The 25999-nt window shown below is 37.2% G+C and overlaps 1 protein-coding gene across 2 annotated transcripts in view; it reads right to left on the reverse strand.

Annotated features, from left to right (window-relative positions):
• Positions 1–5223: 5223 nt before the first annotated feature.
• The window catches only part of LOC123875372 (membralin), a 145022-nt gene continuing 124246 nt past the window's right edge, over positions 5224–25999 (reverse strand). For both annotated transcript variants that reach the window (XM_045921154.1, XM_045921155.1), the window contains exons 10-11: positions 17426–17525; positions 5224–8338 (exon numbers count right to left, since the gene is read on the reverse strand). In XM_045921154.1, the coding sequence (XP_045777110.1) occupies positions 7604–8338; positions 17426–17525 (835 nt within the window). In that variant the 3' untranslated portion in view covers positions 5224–7603. The remainder of the gene's footprint in view (positions 8339–17425; positions 17526–25999) is intronic.

Here is a 25999-nt window from a genome sequence, read left to right on the forward strand (position 1 = left end):
GAACTGATTTTGAAAATTCTTTCACTAGTGGAAAGCTACATTATTCCTGAGTGACGTAGCCTATATTTTATTTTCAATAAAATGCCTGCGAAAATTGTGATAAGCTGGGGCGGGTCGCTAGTTGTATTAGAAAAAAAACTACAAAATTTCATATTAGTTAAACGCTTTCTAATGTAAGTATAGACAGCATTAAAATGTACCATTTTATGTATTTCTAAGCGGGCCCATCTCAATAGAAGGAATTCAAGATGACCGAAGATTCGGAAGAAAATTCAAACTTGGAGGTCACGCGTATTCTTGGGGAATTAACACACATTACGAGATGTTATTGCTTGAGAATACACGTAGCTAACAAGGAGAATCTCATCAGGCAGACGAAGACGAGCATGACATCAAGAAAAATTTAACAGAAGAATAGAACAGAACACACTGAAAACTAACTAAATAAACAGAAAGTTGAAAGCGAAATACTAAAATAACCCGCCTTTTAGCTAAAGTTATTCTTTTCAATATAAGATTTATCTGTGCCTTTAATACGTGTATAATGACGTGTCTACCACTTTGATAGACACACCTCGATGAACTATGACTGAACGAATAAACAGGGTCTTCTATCAGGAGACTTAATAATATGTATATTGTATATCAAAACCAACTGAATCGTAGGTATGTAGTAACACTTTTTTCTGTTTTTCAGCAACATAACTGCCTCAATCAACATTATGCCTGAAAGTACGCCAATCTACTCATTTAGGCTGAAATCCATGAAGATTTAAGACTACAACCTATACCATAGGGTTGCGAACTATTTTTCTCTTAGCTCAATATGTTTGAAGATATGAAAATTATAAAGTCGTTATTATTGCCTAAATAAAAATATTGTTATTAACAATGTTATGTTGTTTCATTTTCAACTATCATAATAACAAATATGAATTTATAAGGAAAGTTTCCTACTCAACGGCTTGTAAGTATAACAAGTGTAAATTAAAAATTTATAACACCCCCGACAAGTGAAGTTACAGTAACTAGAAAAGACCGAAAAGACCTGATAACTTTCAAACGGCTGAACCGATTTTCTTGGACTATTCCGCGCCTACGATCCAAAGTATCAGAGTTTTCCAAAACATCATTTTCAAATAAATAATTATGTATCAAGGCAACGTCCATCTTGACAGCTTGACATTTGTCAATTGACATAATATTATGAACCTAACGGTTATGTAACCTTCTTTTCTACAAGAAAACTAGAAAAGAGCTGATAACTCTTAAACGGCTGCACCAATTTTTTTGGATTATAGCTAAGAACACTCTCGATCAAGCCACCTTTCAAACAAAAAAAACTAAATTAAAATCGGTTCATTCGTTTAGGCGCTACGATGCCACAGACAGATACACAGATACACAGATACACAGATACACAGATACACAGATACACACGTCAAACTTATAACACCCCTCTTTTTGGGTCGGGGGTTAATAAGTAGGTACAGGAATCGAACCCGTAACTATATAATATTTTTTAGCTACTAAAGTGTAGAACAAACAGCTTTTGAATGCTAGACAACGAAAATTTCATCAAAATCAGCTTTTAAAAAATTCACACTTACATAATATAACAGCAGGCCACAAGCATAGCTGTTGGACGTAGGCACTAATGGAGCACTACTTTGATCCAAAGGAATAACAGTTATAAATAACTTGATGATGCCTGCGACTTTATCCGCGTAGAATTGGTTTTTTAAAAATCCCGTGGGAACTCTTTGATTTTCCGAGATAAAAGTTGTCTACGTCAATTGCCGCGACGCAAGTTACCTCTGTACACATACAAATTGGTCAAACGGATGAGCCTTTAAGAATCCCGTGGGAACTCTTTTTCGAGATTTTCCGGGATAAAAAGTAGTCTATGTCCGTCTCCAGGATGTAAACTAACTCAACCGAATTTCATCAAAATCGGTTAAACTTTTGGGCCGTGAAAAGCTAGCAGGCAGACAGGCAGACAGACCCACTTTCGCATTTATAACATTAAGTATGGATAAATAATCAAAGGAATATCAAAAATAATAGGCAATAGGTAGGTATGCTTTCGCATACTTATTGAACCCTGAGTAGTTCTATTGTAGCTGTAAGTTGAAGCCGTAAGTTTATTTTCAAGTTATCTAACGTGTAATGTCGTCATCATTATCATCTCAACCAATCATCGGCCCACTACTGAGAACAGGTCTCCGCTGAGACTGAGAAAGGTTGGGCGAGTGTGGATTGGCAAATTTCACACACCGCCGAGAACATTATGGAGAACTCCCAGGCATGCAGGTTTCCTCACGATGTTTTCCTTCCCGTATCTATAGTAACTTAAAATTTTCATAACAAAGTAAGTCCAATTATTATGAGGTATGTTTAGGCCATAGTCTGCCACGCTGGCCCAATGCAGATTGGCATACTTCACACACCTTTGAGAACATGGAGAACTCACAGGAATGCAGGTTACCTCACGATATTTTCCAGCAACTGATATTTAATTGCTTAAAAACGCACATAACTGAAAAGTCTAGGGCGCGTGCCCGGGATCGAACCCCCGACTTCCGATTAGGAGCCGCACGTTCTAACTTCTAACCACTAGGAGCTATCACAAGAGTAGGTATAGGTTTATACATTTGCAAGGAAAGTTCGTAGGTATCTATTTGTAGCACATTATTAGACACGTCTGTCGAAGCAAACTCCCTTAGACAAATAAATGAGCGAGTCGTGGGGTTATTTATTTATTTCTGGGTCAGACCCACCCCTCGTGACACCCGACATAAGTTTTAATTAAGAAACTTGTGACCGCTCCGACTCAACTTTTATTTGAAATTATATTTTCTCAACCCCTCGTTTTTTATTTTCTTTTTCGGACGTGTAACGGGTTATCGATTAGGACTACTTGGGTACATCGATTTGATTTGTTTTTCTACAACAATTATTGGACTTATCAATGAAAATTTTAGGTAACTATAGATCCTTGATAAGCTGTGATAGCCTAGTGGTTAGGACGTCCGCCCCCTAATCTGAGGTCGGACGTTCGATCCCGGGCACACACCTATAACTTTTTGGAGTTATGTGCGTTTTAAGTAATAATTATATATCACTTGCTTTAACGGTGAAGGCAAACATCGTGAAAAAACCTGCATGCATGGGAGTTCTCCGTTATGTTCCCCAAGGTGAGTGAACTCTGTCAATGTACAATTGGCCAGCGTGGTAGACTATGGCCAAACCCTTCTCATCTGATAGGAGGCCGGGGATGGGATGATAATGGTGATGAGGGCAATATTCAGATCAGCAGTAAAACCTAAATGTAACCTGATCAACTCGTTTCCGCCCCACTACTGAGTACGGGTCTCCTCTCAGAATGAGAAGGGTTTAGGCCATAGTCTGCCCACACTGGCCCAATGCGGATTGGCAGACCTAAATATAATATGATCATAATGTAACATTTCAGTAGTAGGTTAGGTAGGTAAGTGGTATTTCGATAATAGAACCAGACACTTTTATCCAAAATCTTGTGATGACCAAAACACTAAGTAGTAAGTAAAATGAAACAACAAAATTATTACCTAAGTATGGCTAGAAGGTACATATACATAATCGTTTCTCGTAAACTACAGCAGTCAAGCGTTTCGCAACAGTTAACGTAAAAGACGAAAGAAATCTACAGAGTTACAGACAGCTCAAGAGGCGACTAAACTTTACAAAAGAGAGCGCGACTGCTTTGTGAACGTAATTTTTTTTCCGCAAAATTGTCTTAAACTCTTTACGGGCGGCGTTGATTATGCCAAGACGGTAGAAAATTCTGACGAAAATGAAGTTATTTTGATTTAAAATGCAAAGAAAAAATAGCGGACAGCAAACGCGCGAGATATTCAACGGATGAGACATTTCACTGGAAAAAACCTTTTTAATTTTAAGTAATCCTGGCAACAAAGGGGCTGTTCGCGATTTGCAAATAGAACTAACTAGTTCGGTAAGTAAAGAATATATAAAAGTCTGTCCAGAAAAATAATATACTTTGCTGTTTTGGAAAACCAATACTTTACATTGCATTGAAAAATTCAAACGTGACGGACATGTGAAGGTTTATAACTTTTCTGGTAAACTATACGTAAATAATAAAGAGATTATTATTATTTTGCACTGTATTGCACTGTACAAAATGACTACCTATATGACTACGGTGAGAAAGTAGGTATAAATAATAAAATTATTATACTTACATTGGGAAACGCAATCCAGCTAGGTAGGTCCAATTTCGAGAAAGGGATTAGCCGCCGGATCCACCTCGGCTGGTCAGCGTACGGGAAGCATTGAAATGTCTACTAATCCTAAATTCCTGAGAATTTGAAGACCAAGTCTTCAAACAGTGCGTGTAACCAGTGATGACATAAAATATGGATCCAAGACGTAGTCCCTAACTATGTGCCTCATTAGGGCCGGCGCACATATGGCGGAGCGCAGCGCAGAGCATGCCCGCGAAGTTTTCTAATCGCGTGAATTTGTATCAGATAATGCGCGAGCACGCGCGGGACTGCGCGAGTATCCGCCCGGATGCACAATTGATTTTAGATATTATTTCAATGAGGATAATATCGATAATATTTTGACTGTGAAAAATGTTCTGCGCTGCGCTCCGCCATATGTGCCCCGGCCCTAAGAAAGCTCAGACACACTCAGCTGAAGATGGATAGAACTATGGTAACTATGCTAACTTGGTAAACTTTTAAGGCTAACCAATACACGGTTATGATTTGTGCAGTAATAAGCTTAGAATTTATACGCTACTAGGTGATGCCCGCGACTTCTTCCGCTTGGATTAAGGTTTTTTAAAAACCCCGTGGGAACTCTTTGATTTTCCTTGATGAAAAGTTGCTGTAAATTTCTGGTATGCAAGCTACCTTTGTATCCAATTTCATATAAATATTGGTTAAGCGGATGGATTTTGAGCATCCCGTGGGAACTCTTTGATTTCCGGGATTTCCTTCCCCGGGATGTAAGCTAACTCTGTATCAAATTTGAGACAGACAGACACATTTTCGCATTTATGATAGATATTTGTATGGATATTTTGAGATTTTAAAGAAAAATAAAATACCTAAATTAATATAAAGATCACGTTTTGTGATATACAATTGGTTTACAGGAGGAAGTTTATAGGAACCTGTTTTGATGGGATTGTCTAAATAATACGCAATATTGAACAAAAATATTTATTGCAATAAACTAAATCACTGAATCAAATGAATACGCCGACTCCAGCAAGCACCACTGCTTCTCACTAAGCATATTCGGTGTAACAAATTAAAAAACTTGATGCTACACAATCGGTAAGCTTAGTATAAGAATGCACATCTCGATAAGGTTGATAGATTTCGAGTATCGAAATTTGAAACACCATAACATTACAGTATAATGGACCTTAACTCGCTCGTTTTAAGGTTTATTTGATTCGTCTATAGATCCATAGCCAGCGTACCATGCGGAAACATTGTAAAAGAGTCGGTAACGCCGGGTGTCAATTGCAGTAAGTGTGACGATCGAAATCACCTATGATTGTCTGACACTCTCTCACTATTGGTTTGAATTCATTGTAGCAGCAGGAATACAATAAATTGAGCCAAATACAACAGCTGACATTTTAGCAATGATTGATGCAGATATTCTGCAATCGACCAGCAGATTAAATATTTTATAGTGTTTTGATGAAATCTGTCACGTTGTCGAAATGTGCAAATTCGTACTAAGAGCTCAGTTTCTAATAAATATCGAATCTAGGTATTTACACTTGCTGTAATGGCAGCCATAACTTAAACTAACAATCACCTTGTCGTATGAGAGTTACCCATAAAATTTTAACTGATATCAAAAAGTAGCATTAAGGTCCTAAGGAAACGTTGGGCCAATGTGTACAAAAGCACTTAGCGTAATTGGCCATACTTATGAGTAGCGGCATATGTTGGCCTGCCGGATTAGTCCAACGCACTGGCCGAACGTTCAAAAGGCCATTTCATTGAGAGACAATTTGGTGTAGTGCTCAGTACATTGACAAATATCGGGTTCCTAACACAAAAAAAAAGCATACTCTACCAAAACTTATTTATAATAAACAAAACTCTTGCGTTGGCAGTTGTCAAACTGCATCATTGCATCTTGCTATATATCTTGAGCACAATAAATAAACTTTATATAATTAAAAAAAGTTAACAACTAAGGAACTACATTATTAGAAAGCACAAGACATTGTAATGATAAATCATAGGAGTTAGGCCGCGTTCAGTTTACGCCGTGGCGCATCCAGGCCTCGTCTATACACGGCGCGGCACGTTGTAGCTGGGAATCACTTCATTCAGTATGGCTAATTCTGTTGTACACATTCTCTAAACTTGACCGGTCTGAATTCCCCTTTGCCGCGGGAGTCTTGAAAAAAGAATGAGCACATTTAGACCATTTTAGTTTAGAGAATGTGTACAATAGAGTAAGCCATAATGTCATACCACAATCATTTGAACAGTCTCCTATCCGGACCCGGGCCTAGTATAAATCATCCCTTTACTTCAACTACATCAAAAAGCTTTACTTACACTAAGTATTTAAACAAAAATATTTTGCGACGGTTTATTTTTCTAATCCTAGTTTTACATAATATTTTAATCAACAAAACGAAAAAAAGTTTTTTAATTTACTTATTATATTCCATACAATACAGAGTTTTTTACTCCCTTAGCAATAAATTATATAGCACTATTACAATTTAAAAAAAAATGTAATATTTTACAAACACCAAATTAACTCTCAGTTAAATAAATTTTTGATTTGATGTTCTGAAATACAAAACCGAAAGACCTCTGAAACGGCTGCACGCATCTTAACCGTATAAGTATACTACTTAAACACATTATAATTCTTTCCTTCATGACTAAGACAATCTAAACCGAGCTTAACTTAGCGAGTTCCATGATAAATAAGTACCATCTACATTCGAGGATTTGTACGCGACGACTTTTTCAGGCGCCATCGAAGCGAGATAGATTAAATGTAATGCAACTCACAATGTAGTGAAATTAGATGCACACAGTCTCTGTGCTTAGCATAAGATTTTACATCAATGTTGAAGGAATTCGAGCGGCGAAACACTTGGGCTGGACTAAAATAGATCTTAACAGTTTTGTTTTAAAGATCAAGTTCGTCCATACATCTACAGCCAGCGCTCCAGATGAATACGTTTCGAAATTAAAATCGATGGAACCGAAATTTCGACTTATTCAAGGCAAGGTAGATTCATTTTACTCTGACGTTATTGTGTTTTGGCGCTCGAATGCTACCAACGTTAAGTAAAATGTAAAATCTCATACTAAGCGTATTTTTATCTTTGCACCAGTACGATCTGCGTTTGCAGCGCTGTTGAACGCGAGTCAACTGCGCGCGAAAAAGTTATCATGTACAAATGCACTTAAGAGTAATTCACAAAATATTACCTATTAACTTTACGGCCATGACTTCAGATTCTTTTAACTTATATAAAATACAAACTGCATGTTATAATAGAGAAAGCATAGAGATAATTTATATTAAGAATCTAGTCTAAATCATCAGCCTCAGGACTCGCTATAGGAGCTCGTTGCACCATAGTTGTTGCTGTACTTGTAAAAGGAGGACCGTCTTCGTTCTCCGCACTTGCAACTCGTCTACGATCTAAAGTTAAACTCTCAACTTTGTCCACGTTAGAGTTTGTTATGTTATCATTTTTTGCTCTACCCGGCAAATTACTGATTTCATTGTCAAGATTTATAGTAGCTGAATTGCTACTTCGAACAGTCTTAATATCGTCTTCGGATTTCTTTCTTTTGATTTCTTGAATGTTTATAGCCTTTTCCACAGTCGGCGCGAGAGAGTTTGTTTTGTCTGCATTTATTATCGATTCATTGATGGGCGTTGCTACAGCTCTTTCTTCTTCAATAGCTGTAGTATTAGTGCCTGTTGCTGTAGTTTGTGTGGTGGTAACTCGAGAGGATACTACATCACCTGTATGAGTGGTGTTAGTTTGGGCGGTGGATACAGATGGCGATGTTTGCGTAGTAGATTGCACCGTGTTCTGAACGGTTTGCGTCGTGGACTGAGTCGTGGGCGGAGTAGCTTGCGTACCTGTACCGGGAGCGTCATGGTACGCCGCACCACTTGCCAGGGCAGCAATACCTGCGAGCCCCATCATTCCACCCATGCCGTGGTGAGTTCGTAATAGAAGCTGTTGCAGTTGCGCTTGCTGTAGTATCACCGGCAGCTCGTAGTGGTGGAAAAAATACAGCATGGAGTGCTGTAACAAAAAAGAAAAGTATTAATTTAAAAAATAGCATGTCATATTGGGTTCAGTCATTTACAAGCTAATTATCATCGCGTGCCTTCTTCGAAACGAAGTTTTACAAATTATACTATTACAGACAGTAGGAGCAGATAAGTGTGCATCCTGGTAAAATGCATTGTAATGGGCATGATTGCTAATTTTAAATAAAAATTTCTTTTAATAAAATTATTATTTTTCTCCACAGTGATTTTACAGGCGATTTTTCACAGAAAGTGATTTTTTAATTTTTAACTAATAAAATATAATCAAATCAATAATGCTGATATTTTGCAGGATATGGTGTTCACGAAACGTGAATTTTGGCACTTGTATTATTTGTATGTGCGAAAATTTGCTTTTACGCATGAAAAAATTTTCACGTAATTTTTCACAGTCCTGTGAAAAGGTCCATATCACTAGTGAAAATGTGTTAGTAAATGTATTAAATGAACTGTTCGCCTGAAGGTATAAACAATTTTTGTGTGGTAAAAAAAATTTTATGCATTAATGAGCCACATGCGAAATTCAAAAAATCGTGAACTACGAGTATAACAAACATCAATACAACGTTGATTTTAATGCAGGGATGAACTCGCGATGTTGTACGGCCTTAATTAACACGACCTCCCAAATCTGCCCGATGATCATCGCTAGGGCAAATATAAAAAGGGATCAAACGTTTGAACGGTATTTAATGGAGAGAGATGGTGCCCTTTTATACGTCCATTAAAATCGTTTTGAGATTTACCTCAACCCTGTTTAAAAGGTAGGTGAATAAAAAACGAGATCTCTTTATTAATTTTTCGATTGTTTGTAACAGATTATGCAGGCTTTCTGGCGATATTTACTCCGAGATGAATAGAAAAAAAAAAAACAACGAAGTAGGCTCTTAGAGAAATTAAACTAAAAATGAAGACAGTTTAGACATTGAAAAACATGATTTTTAAACGGCTCTTATATAGAGCATACTATTAATAGATTTCTAAAGCCGGTTTTCCACCGCGAAAGGGTAATGAGCGGGAAATGGTTAGGTGGGACGTACTCCGTTTATATAAAATAGATTTGCGTTTCCACTAACACAGAGTTTTGTGTTTTGTTTTCCACTGCAAAAGGAGAGAAATGAGCGGAGCGAGCTGAACGGAAAATGAGGAACCAGTCAATTTACACAGAGAGCGATCAGTTGGTGTTTTAAAATGGTTGCTTGCGGTCGTGTTTTGTTGCGAATTTGCGATGTTCTCGAGCGACACGGAATCAAGTGATTATGTATACAGAAAAAAAAGTACATATTATTATATCTTAAGCTCAGAACAAAACGCGCAAAACGAAGATTTTGTTGAGCCAGCACATTCGAGAAATAACACTGAAAGCGGAATATAGGCTATTCTACGATTTAAACGATGAAAAATTTAATTACAGGGTTAGCAGAAAACAGTTTCAAGAAATTTTATCATTCGTAGAAGCCGATATTTTAAAACGAGTCCGTTTCAAACTAGTTGCCGCGACCTTGACGTAGCGGACTCTTTTTACTCGTTCGATCCGCCCCTCTCACCTCTTTCTCTGTGGAAACGCTGCCATGTAATCTGTCGTTGCGAGTCAATCGGATTCCTTAATGACACCGTAATGACTCCGCTCCGCTGCCTAGAACTGAGCGAGTTCATTTCAACTCTTTCGGCTCGCTCAATCCTTTCCGCTCGACTATTTATTGGTGGAAACACAAGTATGCAGTTTACTCTTGCGAGTTGAACGGAGTCCTTAATGGCTCCGCTCCGCTCGCGGTGGAAAACCGGCTTAACTTGTGTAAAGGCAAGAGTAAAATTGACTGGGGAATTTTGTTATAAAACAATACACTCATTGTAAATATAAAAATAAATTATAGTTTAAAGGCTTAAATTACACTAATTCCCACAAGTAACTTTCCGTCTGTGATATTATTATGATAACCCAAGTACTAAATTCTATGTAAGTAGATCAAATTGTACGATGTCAGGAATGTAGGGCGTCGGGCCGCAGTTTGTGTAGCTAAGTGTAAACTATGATTAGCAAGAGATCTGCAAGATTACTCCACTTTACTGCGCTTCCATCGCCGTTGATCCTTGTTTACTTAGGACTTTCTCCGAGTTAGCTTAACCATCTGTTATGGCCTTGTGAATTATAATGCGAACATTTTACTGACGTTAACTGGATGAGGGATTTTTAATTTCGAAATTCGGTTAGCTCATATTAGAGATATTCTAAAGTCTAAACCAAGAAGTGATAGACTGTAATAAAAATTCAGACTGTTTATAATACATGGCTTGTAAAATATATCTATGCTAAAGAGGTTTTATAATTTATAAGTTTGCATGTAGGAGGTAATTTCCTTCGAAAATTCTTTCACTGAGAGAAAGTTGCATTATCTCCGAAAGTAACAGATTATATTATTAATTACATAACTGACGAAGTCGCGGGCAAAAATAAGAACAATATACCTACACATGTGGGGTATACACTTAACAGGGCTCTCTCCGTCACTCGTTTTATACAATCGTAGTTCCAATTTCATTTGAATATTAAGCAACCAAAATCCATGAAATTTTGCAGACATATTCTAGAAACTAATATCTGTGTCTGTGGTGTTTTAGATTTTTCTAAAAATATGTAGTTTTAAAATTACAGGCTCAAAGATTTGTATGTAAATTTTTAAGACCGCGTAACTTTGAAACCGAATATTTTAACAGAAATCTGGAAAACCACAGACATATATATTAGTTTCTAGAATATGTCTGCAAAATTTCATGTATTTTGGTTGCTTTATATTCAAATGATATTGGAACTACGTTTGTATGAAACGAGTCTCGGAGAGAGCCCTCTTAACATGGATTTTGGTTGCTTAATATTCAAATGATATTGGAACTACGTTTGTATGAAACGAGTGTCGGAGAGAGCCCTCTTAATGTGTATACGCCATGATCAACTCGTGTCAGTAGTGTGTAAAACATGTAAGTACCAAGCCTGACAACAAACTAATAAAAAATTGGTCAAGTGCGGGTCAGACTCGCACACGAAGAGTTCCGTACCATCGTACAAGATAATATGCTCGTAACACTATGCACTTTTTAACTTTTTTTAATTTGCATGGCAGCCTGAAATTCACCATCTTGGTTTTTATTATTTATTGTTAGGTAAGTATAGCAATAGAAATATATACTGTGTGACCTACTCTATATATATATATTTTTTTTTAATTTATTATCAAAACAAAATACATACAAATAAAAGCTTAAACTAAAAACACCGAAAAAAACTCAGAGGTTTGTCCTCGGTGCCTAGCTGCAACGAAGGTACTTATTAACTAATTGCTTAAAGATATAATCTACAGTAGGTATATAACGCGAAGAATCACGTAAGTATATGTAACATATTGTAATCGTGAGTAGGTTTATTTTTAAGGTTTATAAGGTCAATAGGATTAGCACTAATATAAATAATTATGATATAATCTACATAGACATAAAAGACTCAGCCATCTAACTTTGCTAAAAATATTCTTTTAATTTATACTTAATGTTTTTAATATCTATTTTTTTAATCAGCGTTGGAGGTAGTTCATTTATGAATCGCGGAACCAAGTACATAAGGAAATATCTATTACGGCTTATGAGATACAAACCGCTGATCGACAGACGGACAGCTGAGGCTTATATAGGGCCCCGTTGGCAGTCTTCGGATACGCAACCCTAAAAATTAATACGACCGAGAGTCCAGATTGCACGCGCATCACGTAGTTCGCGAGCGCGAGTTCATGAAATAAGATTTTTATTAATAAGGTGCCACGCTCGATGATTATAAGATAAGCCCCACTTTGCATTCCGTAGAGCCTTCCTGTTGACTCCCCGCCACCCTGTAATCTGACAGAGCGCCGTTCCCCTTGACGAGTATCGCGAAATGTGTCTCGAATTATTTTCGCGCTGTAAGAATCAGACAGCAAAAGAACAAAATTAAACTTTGACTCACCGACTGATCAAGAAATTTCAAGATAAAAAATGCTGATGATGGGTTTAGAAGTTTTCAGGATTTCGGGCCTAATCAACTTTAAAATTCAACATAATAAGTATTGACACGTGGACACTAATAGTTAGCCTCGCCTCTCTCAAGGATAAAATCTGGAATGAGGAAATGGAGGAATGGAGACCACGTACCGGTAAGTTCAGTGTAACAACCTTAGAACAACCTAGGCTAGAAGAAGATGTCGGGAAGCGGTTTAATTTGGAAGGCGGAGGACCGAGTTTGGTGGTGCGCTCTTGAAATAGCGTCCAACAGTGAACGCCATGATAATTGGACGATGGATTGGATTGCAATAAATATTTAAAAATTTCAACAAAATAAAAGATTAACAGATATCGCACACAAAAATTACAATAATAATAGAAGCTTAGCAAATTTCTTTCGCCGCGTTATATTCACTGAGCTGAACATCCCTATTTATTATAATAATTGTATTTGTGAGTGTTTTGATATCCTGTGTCTAATGATATCCTATTATTATCATCGTCGCCTTCAGCGGCAAGGACCGGACTACCTACCTACCTAGAGACTACATTAAACATTGTTGTAATCCCGAATTAGAATAAAACTTATACTAAGAAAACAACCAAGTTTTTGGTCAGTCTAAACGTAGCTATTTTCTTTTTAAATCTAAAACCCCGTATCAGTATCTTAAAATTTTCAGTTTCGAAGGGGCAAAAGCCGAAAACATTTGCAACAGAAAAAAATAATTCATGGTGACTAATAGTCTTTGTTTGTGGTTTGTTCTTCAATCGCAGCAACAACGCATCTACATATTTTTTTTCCATGCACATAGCCAATGACCTGGAGAGTGACATAGGTTACTCTATCACGGAAAATCAGAGTTTCCACAATTTTATAAAAATCTCAATCTATGCGAACGAAATCGCAAGCATCATCTAGAGCTCAATAAATGGGAGCTAATATTATACAAAAGCTGTAAATATACTTTCCATAGTTACAAAAATTTAATAAAAGTAACATGGATCACTGGGAATACAATACGATATCTGTCAGACAAGCAAGTCCGCGGCGTGTTGCTAGCTTCCGCATGCCGGAAATCAACCCCCAACTACTTCCGCCAGACTCCCCATTCGTCCCTATATTTTTCATATTTGTACGCTACAAGTATTGTTTTATTCGATAATTGCTTCCTGCCTACTTCCTGCTTATAACGACACCGATTTGATGGCTGAATAGTTTAGATAAGTCGTAGTTTTCTTCGATAAGATGTGTAAAGCTGTGTACACTAAAACCGCTAAACACAGCGTTGTTTATGCTCACAAATAATTCGGCACACTATCCATACTAATATTATAAGTGCGAAAGTGTGTCTGTCTGTCTGTATACGAGTAGCTATCCAAGTACACTAAACCCATGCGTATTATGATCATGTTAACGGTGCTGATTCAATTTACAACATTAATCTTCATGGAATAAATAAAGAAACACATTTCAACAGACAGTGAAATGGCGAAATGATATTACCTTCATAAATAATTATAAAAAATTTCAACCAATAAATAATTTATACGACGAACACCGCCCCTAATCTTAACTCGCGTAGAATTTCGTAAGGTGACGCGCGCGAAGAGTGGCAAGTCATAATAACGCATGGGGACGTGATTTGTTGACAAATGCTCGGGGCCCGCGCCTCTTCGGATAAGAGGCTTTCTGCTTTACTCTAAAAATAATAACCACAAGGTTGAGAGGTGATATGTCGAATTTGAACAGAAAATTTAGCAATTTGACTAACTGTCTAGGTACGGTCGTTCTCAGAATTCGAGTAGCAATTCCGCGAAACGATTGCATCAAAAACCTGTCGCACTTATGACCTTTTCCTATAAACACTACACATACACCTAACGCATGTGCATAACCGTACCACGCGAATTATTATCATTAAGATGCTAAACGACTTACAGCCTTTGAATGTACATCAAAATTATAGTTGTACGTAATAAGCGGTTTTCTGAAAAGTACACTTTTTTATATTTTATAAGGCGTATTCTTTATTATATTTTATAAGGTGTAAAGGTGTAAAGTAAGTAAATCAATGATCTTAAATATGGGGTATCACATTAAAACATACAAAATGTTAAAGTGAGTGTCCGAACAAGAATAACGGTCGGTAACTAATCCAATACTAATATAATAAATAGGAAAGTGTGTCTGTCTGTCTGTTCGTCTGTCTGCTAGCTTTTTGCGGCCCACCGGTTAGATCGATTATGCTTTTTGGTATAGAGATAGCTTGTATCCCGCGAAAGGTTATCGGCTACTTTTTATCGGAAAATTAGGGTTCCCACGAGATGGCGGACTCGTTACTCTGCACGATTCGAAAATATTTCTTTTTAACCCCCGACCCAAGAAGAGGGGTGTTATAAGTTTGACGTGTGTATCTGTGTATCTGTCTGTGGCACCGTAGCTCCTAACCTAATGAAAAAATTTTAATTTAGTTTTTTTTTGTTTGAAAGGTGGCTTCATCGGGAGTGTTATTAGCTATAATCCAAGAAAATCGGTTTAGCCGTTTGAAAGTTATGAGCTCTTTGCTAGTTACTGTAACCTTCACTTGTCGGGGGTGTTATAAATTTTTAATTTACACTTGTTGTATAGACAAAAGACATTTATCTAGGGATTTTACAGAAAGCGTGATTTCTCAAATGTGCCTTTGCAAATATTTTCTGCTTGTGTGCGCAAAATCTCAACTCGCTCATGATCCCTACGGCCGCCTCGACCCCGTGACCTGTCTCTTTGTTGCCCTGTCAGCACTATTCTATTTATATTTGGCCCTCAGACTGATATTTCCTGTTTATTTTTTAGTATGTACTTAATAAGGTCAAGAATATTGTGTTTCGCCAACAATATACTCGTAGGTACATGACTACAGGAGGTAACCGTAGGTTATCTACTTGTAGTGTACCATGTAGGTCTATTTGTATTTAGGTATTTAGGCTTCAAATTATATCGTCATCATCATCATCAACAACACCGTCCACCGCTGGACGTAGGTCTGGCTCCCTGCGACTCCCCTGATGTCATCCGTCCACATAGTGGGAGTCCGGTGCGAGGTTGCAATTCCAGAATTTTGGGACCCCAACGTCCATCGGTTTTTTGAACTATGTGCCCTGCCCAATGCCACTTCAGCTTCGCCACCCTCTGAACTATGTCGGTTACTCTGGTTCTCCTAAGTTAAATTATATGTATAAACCTGAGTTTTTAGGACCTCCGAATTTTCTATTCGAATATGGTCAAAATTAAACTGAACTATATCTCTACTGTTGTAAAAACGTGACACGGAGTTTCGTATATCTGCCAATTTAATGGAACTTTTTCAAATCTTTTTACACATATAAAATACGTTAGAACTCTCGTAGCTTAAATTTAAAGTTGACATAAAGAACTATCACTATTTCCCTCTCTTATATTTAGTTAGTTGTTTAAAAGTGACACTATACAACACAAGACGTTTAAACATGGCGATAAATGACAAATAGGTATAGGGCATTGCGCATATTACGTTAGTTTATTCGAAAATGTACGATTACGGTACCTACCTGGTGTGGTCTGTATGAACCTAGTTTTAATACTTTTATACCATTTAGATTAGAGTGTTATATTTTGCATATTATTCGCAACAAACTTATTCTTTCAGTTATGAAGAACGGCGCAAATATTGTTTCTAGTGGCTCGGATTTATTAATATGCATTTGATTGCAGTGAAGAGCTAATATCGGGTTGAACAAACAGTTGATCTAACTGGACATGGCTCCCGGCGCGGTCGACATCAAAGTGTGCTGAATAAATATGCAGCTGTACTCTAAAGTGCAGTGTAGTGACAAATGTGGTCACATTAAGTGCTTTTCTAGCGCAAAATCGACCTGTAGTATGTGAAATTCTTTAAATATAATGGTTAATTGTCTCAGTATTCTAAAATACCACTTAAGGCTAACCTTCACCCGTCTGTCAATCAGGTGAAACTTATTTTTTATCAATAATGGGCACATAAATTAGTAGTAAGTATTCGTTTGATTAACAAAATGATAGGTGGTAAATATTAAAAACTTTACCCTAGCTTTAATAATAATTAAGAGCAGCTTGGGCCTGATTTTATTAGGCAACTCATTCGCGGTATGACTGTTCACGAATCATTGATAAACAAGTGTAAATTAAAAATTTATAACACCCCCGACAAGTGAAGATTACAGTAACTAGAAAAAAGCTGATAACTTTCAAACTGCTGAACTGATTTTTTTGGGATGATAGCTAAGAACACTCTCGATCAAGTCACCTTTCAAACAAAAAAACTAAATTAAAATCCGTTCGTTTGTTTAGGCGCTACGATGCCACAGACAGATACACAGATACACAGATACACACGTCAAACTTATAACACCCCTCTTTTTGGGTCGGGGGTTAAAAATACATTTCATTTGGTTAACAGATGAATCAAGGTTATCTCGTATTATAATACTCAAATTGGTAACGTGGTCGACCTGCCTTGTTTATCCAAAGCATTTCATAAATATTATGTCAGTCAGACGTTTGCAAAACAAGGCAAGGGTTTTTTTTAAAGGAAACCAAGTGTGTAGTATGTAGAGATGGACCATTTCACAGTTAACATCACGTGAAAAGACTTTTCATATTATGTAAAACTTGCTATCTATTTATAAAAGTAGCCTGTGAAAAATACCTACCTGCGCACGGTCATCGACCTAAGCTAAGATATTAAAAAAGAGTGCGCGTGCGAGAAATGACAGCGTGTTAGAAAGAGAAAAACATCTAGTTAAATTAATGTAGCAAACAATCGTCTGTTTCGTTTCACGGAAAGCGAATTTTCACTTCCCGTGAAAACCCCGGTGTGCAATAACAGCACTTATTGATTTCGATTATAATTCCTATTTAAATTAATGTAGCAAGCGATTGTAAATGCAAAAATTGAAAAATCACTTTCAAAAATAATAATTTCACCAAAAGAAAACGATTTAAAAGTAGCATCTCTAGCTGTGTGATACTAACCTGTATGAAGAGCCAAGAGGTGACAAGGGCGAGACTGCTGTACTGGCCGTTGAAGCGGTAGTGGTAGGCGTAGAACGAGAAGTGGTACAAGTAGAAGAACCTGTGGACAAAAACACAAACATCATTAGAACTTCTATAGGACAAAAACTTCCTAAATACTATAACTGTCAAAAATATTTAGTTCGTAATTTGCAGATTCTTAATTTCAAGGAGACGTGTGGCCTAGCTGTGACGTTTATCAATCCATCGCGATTGTTAAGCAACGTTAACCCAAGTCAGTTACTAGATGGGTGACCGAACTCGGAGGTCCTTCGGCCTTTTTGAAACCTGGCGAAATCAAAATTTGTGGTACTGAATTTTTTTCACTTTTAATCAAGGACGTTTAGGTACCATTTTACTCTGACGTTTTTGTGTTTTAACTAATTCAAGCTAAGGTAAAATCTTAAATACAATATTTAGGAGTTATAACGACGACGAGGTACATATGTATTTTTTAAAGCAGAAACGTAGCCGAATGATCATCTTCCGAGGCCAATCGAACCTCGTATATTTCAGCCATTAGGTTCGTTATCTCCTTATTTCGGATAAATTCCCACTGTACGAACAAGCGGCGCCCGGGAAAAAGGGGAAACGTCACCTCGTTATCTGAAAATGTTGCAATGTTATTTGAAATCGATATTCACTGAGAAACATATTTTTCTCCCGCTGCCAAAGAGGATGCTCCTTTGTACGGCGCCCTTTGTAGGTGGAAAGCTCACGTGAAGAGGCGTGATTCCTTTTCGCATTATAAGTAGGTGCCAATTAGTCGAGGTATTTTATTGCGTAAAAATATATTTTCGATTTTACCCAAGCATGGAAGATAATTGCGGCTTTAAAAAATATAATGTTGGTTTTCACTTTGAACACGAAATACAATGAAATCTGGCGTACAATGCAATGCTTTATGAAACATTGACATAATATTACAATAAAGTCCATATTAAAAATATTACGAAGCAAAAATATGTGTTGCTTTTATCAACATTGTTTTATAACATCTATCTGAATCGTATACATTTTTTTTTCTTTCCGAACAAATGATAGGAAGGTACAGTCTTTCTTGAGCTATAAGTTGGTCAGCAAAAAATATTTTTGAATTTCGAATAAAACATACGACGCGGTCTCGAGAAAGCAAGTAGTTCACACTCTAGCGCAAGTCTGCTCGCAAGATGATAGATTTAATTTTAGTTCACGTAATTAAAATATTATCACCGCTATATCATCTTACAAATTTAACAATTCTGACCAGCAAAAGGAGTACAATAGTACCCACTTTGAGTAAATGATTTGAGTTTGAGTTTGATAAAGCGCGTAGCCGCTCTTACACATATTAAGGTATAAAGGTATATTTAGGCATATAGTTAGGTTTTATCAGAACATTTAAACAAATGTTTCTGCTGTCTCGCATTTCGCAACAAAAACTTATCAATAAACGGAAAACGAAGCGAGCTAATTATAATGGAGCCCCGCGCCACGTACGGCGAATAAACGTACGTATTTGAATGTTAACATGAGCACAACAGTCGCTAATTAGTTCCAGATTAATTCCATCCTATCCCCTATGCGAGGATTAATACCGTATTAACAGTAGGGTTGTCGCAATGGGATATAACAATATTTCTTTTATTTAGTCAGATATTTCAAACGTATCACTTTGCGATTGTGCATTGTAGAGTAAATATCACCAGAGGATGCTCCGGTGTAGGAATCGAAACGTGCGTACAGTGTGTTTCGGAGGATCTGTGTAGTGTTGTGTGGTGGTTGCGTATTCATCTGCATAAGTAATAGCAGAAAAAAGTTCATAGACAAATAAGCTTATTTTCATACCTTTGCCATTTTGGCTGTTATTCAAAAAAAAAATACGATTATTTCACGATATTTTATGCCAATACTCATAATACATGGTTTTAGTCAAATACCTACTTCCACATGGTTTAGTAAAGTAACTATATGAATTTTAATGGAATAATAATTTTACCGAAATAAGCATAGCTGGTTAGAAATAAATATCACCAAATTACACAACTGAGTAGTAGGTTGCAGAGTGCAACCAAATTTTTTCTCAGTAAAAAGCTGGAATCGCAAGACATTTATTATATTAGATTTTGATGCAACAGAAACAGCTTAGGAGTTGCTATTCAGTGATTTACGAAGCTTTTCTTAGCGGACACAGATTGTTTGATTGTCAGTCGATCGTAATAGCTAGCATGGGACAACCCTAGTTAGTGTTACCGCGACCGGTTTTGATCCGGCTTTGAGTCAATAAGTATAAAAGCATACGAATAAAATCAATTCAAGTAACAAAAATAGCAAACAATACAAAGAGATATAAGATATTTTTTCACGAATGTTACAGATATAAATATAATATTTAATAACATTTAGGTTAAAATTTAGGACATTTAGGAATAAGGGTATTAATTTTACTAAAACAAAAATGTAGGATTGCAAAAATATCGTTTATAAGAAACTAGATGATGTCTGCTACTTTGTTGTATGGGTTTACCTTTTAAATCCCGTGGAAAGTCTTTGATTTTCCGGGACAAAAGTAGCCTACAAGTTCAGAAGGGTACACCTTCTGAACTTGTAGGCAATAGATCATGCTCGAGACTTCATTCACGTGATTTTGAATCCTGTGTCTTCCTTGATGCCCACTTAAAAATCCTGATAGGATTCTTTGATTTTCGGGGATAAAAAGCAGCCAGTATCCTTCTCCCTCCCATCTATCCCATCTTCTACGATCATCCCATTGGGCCGACGACATCACCAAGTTTGCGGAGAGGAGGAGGCTCGCCCAGCACCGAAAAAAATGGCGTGCACGTGAGGAGGCCTATGTCCAACAATGGATAAATAAGGGCTAAGGAAAAGAAGAAGAAGATATTTCTCGGGGTTGCAAGATATCTCTGTACAAACTTCCGTCAAAGTCGGTTAAATGGATGGACCGTGAAAAGCTATACAGGCATGATAGACATACTTTCGCATTTATAATAGTATTAGTATGGAAATATAGATAAGTATTTGGAAATAAAACGAATAAGAATTATGAAACACTGTTTTTCTAATCCACTAAAAGAAACGGGAGGACAAAAGACGAAACGAGGTGCCAATGTATTCCGGGAGGCTATTTGTGAAGCGTTTTCAACAAAAATGAAAAAGACCACTGTATAAAATAGTTCTTAAGCAACAATTTCACGGACAGATCGCTCGAGGAATAAATTTAAAAGAGGGGCAAAGACGTTAAAGGTGGTCTGTCGTCCACTGCTAAGCTGCTTTCCGAGGCGTTGAGCCCTTAAGCGACATCAAACGAACACTACCTAAACATTAAACATACATGGGAAAGAACGCGTGTTTTCTTAACGTTATTTTGCACATAAATATTTTATGGAGTGCTTTAATAGAAATGTAAATGACGTCACGTGGCAGCCATTGGGGCAGTGTTGCGCTTGATCTTAATGCTGTTTGAGGTTAAGCTATTATTTCTTCTTTGATCTCTATAGAATAAAGAATGAGGTCAAACGTGAAAGAAAATCAGTATGGATATATCGCAGTTGAATCGTGAAATTCGCTGTAGGTACCTCTCAGGTACATATAACAAATAGCCATTTTAAAAAAAGTGTAAATTAAAATTTTATAACACCCCCGACAAGTGAAGGTTACAGTAACTAGAAAAGAGCTGATAACTTTCAAACTGCTGTACCGATTTTCTTGGATTACAGCTAAGAACACTCTCGATCAAGCCACCTTTCAAACAAAAAACTAAATTAAAATCGGTTCATTAGTTTAGGAGCTACGGTGCCACAGACAGCTACACAGATACACACGTCAAACTTATAACACCCCTCTTTTTGGGTCGGGGGTTAAAAACCGAGCCGTTTTGTATTACGGGCGTATGAAGGTTAAGCCGGATTGTCATTTTGATACGTTCGAGTGCTACTTCAACAGCCATAACATCAAATGCCTAAATCATAAACTCTAAAATTAGAGGAACCCAAATCCATGTAGTGTTCGGTATCCTATCCCTGGAGTGTTTTTGTAAAGCGTGAAGTGCTTGTAAAGCTTGCGAATGAGGTCCTGAATGGGGGGAGGCGGTGAGCGAAGCGAGCTGGTGATCTCCGTAGCGAAACGATGATAGATCACTATCATCATCTTGATGATGATGGCCATTTAAAAACTCAATAGCCAAGGGGCGTACTAAAATACGAAAGACTGTAAGTTTAAACCGCTACCATTGGGCTAGTGCCTAGTGTAGTACCTACCTATTTCTAGCGCAAACTGTAAGCATAGCTAAAGCAGAATATTAGTCATGTATTTTGTTGAATGATCTTTATAAAAGTTTTCTTACGTACTCCCGCATAAACTCTACAAAGACTGGTCGTACCGAAGCTAATCTACCATTATTTGATAGCCATAAAAGTAATTAAAATACTCATGAAATAATTAAATGATCGCAATAAAGAGGCTTTCGTTAGATATTGACTTTAATTTGAATTCTTAATTTTTTCTCCTGCTGAATAACGTATAGAAGCGGCGTATAAAAGGCAAAAGGGAATTGACGCCGGGACTCCGTACAAAATATCAAAAGTCGAATGCCCATTTACAATTTCCCTTATTACATCAAAATTATTCAGAGGCCGAGGGGCGAAGCTGAATCTTGTTGAACTAACTCAGTGCGAAATCACTTTCGCCTCGGCCTTTGATCTCGTGCGCCAAAGGAATGTTATTCAGTAAAAACATGCAAATTCGATAAAGCATAACACAATATTAGGGCTCAGCTGCCGACGGCGGCGCCGCGTTCCACCGTGCAGCGACAATCGTACGAGCGACGCGACGCTACGAATATTTGTCCGATGCTCTGTGTCCGGACCTAACTTACCTATAATACATTGAATAGGTATTTTCACTGCATACCATTGTTTGAATTTTTGGAAGAATTCGAACGAATGATAAGGAAGTTAAAATCTCTCCCTCTCTATAGTCGTATTCCTCATTACTGAGGGTCGTGACCCTTTTTCCATTAATCTTATAATGGTAGTTTTCTTGGGATAATAATGCGGTGGGTTCCCAGATCCTTCTGCATACAACTCAACAAATAGAACGATATTTCGATTCTTAGGTGAATTTACAGTTATTATCAGATGTTCGTGATAATAACCGAGACCGGCGGCTTAATGTGCTCTTCGAGACACGGAGGAAACGAAAAGGGCAAATTCGGACCTCTAAAGTCGGTCACCCATCCAGTTACCAACTTGGGTCAACGTTGCTTAACAATCATAATCGATTGGTATGCGTTGTCACAACTAGGCCACACGCCCCTCACTTTAGGCTTAAATAGGGAAACATAAAAAGACTTGTCCTGACAGACTGACTGATTTATCAACACACAGCCTTGAACCGCTTGGGGTAAGAAACTTGAAATTTTACACTAGGCAATCACTAAGAAAGGATTTTGGAAATTCCACCCCCTCACCAATTTTCAAAAATTCCACTTGGACGAAGCCGGGGCGGGTCAAACTAGTGAGTCTAGAAACTTGAAGTTTTGTATGTAGGTTTTCTTTAGAAGTTTTTTTTAGTCTGCGTGCGCCTCAGTTTTCGTTTTAAATCCTGTAAGTGTTGTCATAGCTAACTATTTGTTTTATACTCTTTAGACCGTTTTAAAGACGTGGGTATTCTTTTATTTAAATAATTTTGCCTTTTAAATACCTTTAAATAAAAATAGCGAGCAAACTGATGTTAAGTGATTACCGCCGCCCATGAACATATTTTACAGTACCAGAGGAACCACTAATGCATTGCCGGCCTTTGAAGAATTAGTTGGTCCACCCCTTGAATAACCCCAAGTTGGTTATACCTATGGATATTTTGTGCTGCTATTTTAAGAAATTAATTTTCCCTGTAACAGGAGCTTAAAAATAAAAACGAATCAGAAAGCATGTTCACTTTTTGACGTGAGCGTTGTTTTCTTTTGTGAATATTTCATGGCATTCAACTCTAACTGTGCCTAATGGATCGCTAAAAATTGAATTCGCTGCTAAATTATGTTACACTGAGCCTCTAGCGTAGAGCATTTTTAGGGTTCTGTAGTTAAAGCAAGGAACCCTTATAGTTTCGTCCGGTCCGACTGTCTGACTGTGCGTCTGTCTGTTATACTTAAAAATAAACTGTAAGAGCTGTAAGGATGAAAAGTACAGTTATGGAAACCTTTTCTAAAGTTACAAGAAAGCATATTTACTTATTTAAATTAAGAAAAAAATGATCTTCAGAGTACAGAGTTTTTTCACTTGAACATGAAACGCGGAGTAGAAAAAAATTTTTGTTTCACCACTTCCTTTGATGAAACCTTGTAGGTACTTTTGACTACCATTCAAGAATTAATGACCGCCAAAGTTTTTAGCACTGGCATGGCTACGGAACCCTAAGTACCGTTCTCACTCGCACTTGGCCATTTTTTATGATTTTGTAGCCACTCATTCTTGTTGAAGATTTTTCCTGGCATATTTTTAGTTGGTACTCATGGCATTCCGAGATTTTAATTATCCGTTTTTTTTATTTATTTAGGTATTTATATCTCTTGTAATCACACTAATATTATAAAGGCGAAAGTTTGTGCGGATGTTTCCGCGAAAGAGTAACTCTTTCGCGTAAAAACGACTGGACGGATTTCACTGGAACTTAGAATGGAGATAAATTATACCTTGGATTAACACATAGGCTACTTTTTATCCCAGAAATTCATAGAGTTCCTACGTGATTTTTAAAAAGCCTAAATCCACGCAGGCGAAGTCGCGGGCAACATCTAGTTTATTATAAAGGACAACTTTATAATTGCAAGAAGTGTCGACAGATTTTATTACATTGACATCATATTCAGCATTATGTACTCTGGTAAGTTTAAACTGCGACATACAATCTCTTATTATGATTGAGGAAGGTTTTGTGACAAATGCAGACATACGAGTACAAACGAGAGCAAAGGTTACACTCCCGTAATGAATGAAAGGTTCATTCGAGCAATAGAGTTTTGGGGAACAATGAATGGGCGGGATATAAGTGGGAAGTTGCGGACGACCACAGGAATCCGCAACCCGGGGCGCACCACTAACGAAATGAAATTCCATCGACATTCCGTGCATCCACGACATGTCTACTCTATGGACTTTACACAACTATTATTTTTGTCTATTACAAAAGACTGAACATAGATTTTTACCCGACTACGGCAAAGCCAAAAGGAGGGGTTATGGATTTAGAAGTCTATGTATGTGTGTAGGATTGTATTTATGTGTGTTCCACCGAAGCGCCTAAACTACTGAGCCGATTTTGACGAATGAGGTTTCAATCGATTTGTTATCGATTGTTATCGATTGTCCGCGTGACATAGGCTATATTTTATAGGAAAAAATCGACCTGACGGATGTTACATCCAAAAAAACTGGGTCTCTAAATTTTTTTTTGCTATTGTATCGAGTGGGATATCAAATGAATATAGTACAATGTTAAAATACAGCGAGCGACAGAAGAACAAATTAATTCTATATCTATCGGCAGTTCGCGGGTAGTTCAAATGAGCGCAATTCTTGTATATAGAGTTTGAAGGGTAATGCGTCACGATCCTCTTACGTAAGGGTTACAGGGGAGGTCAAATGCTATCAAATGACCCCTAAATAACTTAGGGCGAAGGTTTTTGAGTTACTAATTGTTTTGTGATTTTCAGCAAAAAACTTACGGATTGTTCTAGGAAAAATTCCTTTAAATTTTATTATTATTAAAATCGTATCTTAAAGTAACATGAGTGGGTGTTTTTTCCTAACAATCTTCCTAGACAGTGTACCGCGGGGAAATTAGCGGCCATGTTTTGGACTTGACGCAATACGTATCCATTTATTTTTATTACACATAATTATTGTAAGAAGCTACATTATAATTATATTTTTTATATTGGCTATAGATATCGTAACATATAAATAACGGTAACATAAAAAGCCTAAATTTTCTTAGATAGTCTGTAAATTCGTATGGATAATAGGATCCCAAAAGTTGCAACGTATAAAGCATACTCACTGGCTTACTCACTTGTATAGTATCCCAAGGAAAACCTCTGGGTTCTTTATTTTTCTAAGAGTCATCATCACCATCAACCCATCACCGGCTCACTAATGAGCACAGAATCTCCTCTCAGAATAAGAAGGGTTTAGCCAAGTCTACCACGCTGGTCAATGCGTATTGGCACACACATTTGAGAACATTATGAAGAACTCTCAGGCATGCAGGTTTCCTCACGATGTTTTCTTTTTCACCGTTAAAGCGAGTGATATTTGTTCTGAGAGTACATTCACGGAAATACCTTCTATTCTATATTTGAGAGCAGATTATATAGCAGATTGCCAACAGTAAAACTTCACCGATCCGAATCAAAGTGTATCGACATTGGGAGCTCTGAAGTTAGGCGGAGTAAGTTAGCCTGTTGAACCGCATTTGTCTGGGTGATGCCAAGTTCGTGCCTCTATTAGCGGCGACACCAACTTGCTCCGATCTACA

This window comes from Maniola jurtina, chromosome 20, assembly GCF_905333055.1.
Source record: "Maniola jurtina chromosome 20, ilManJurt1.1, whole genome shotgun sequence".
NCBI lineage: Eukaryota > Metazoa > Arthropoda > Insecta > Lepidoptera > Nymphalidae > Maniola > Maniola jurtina.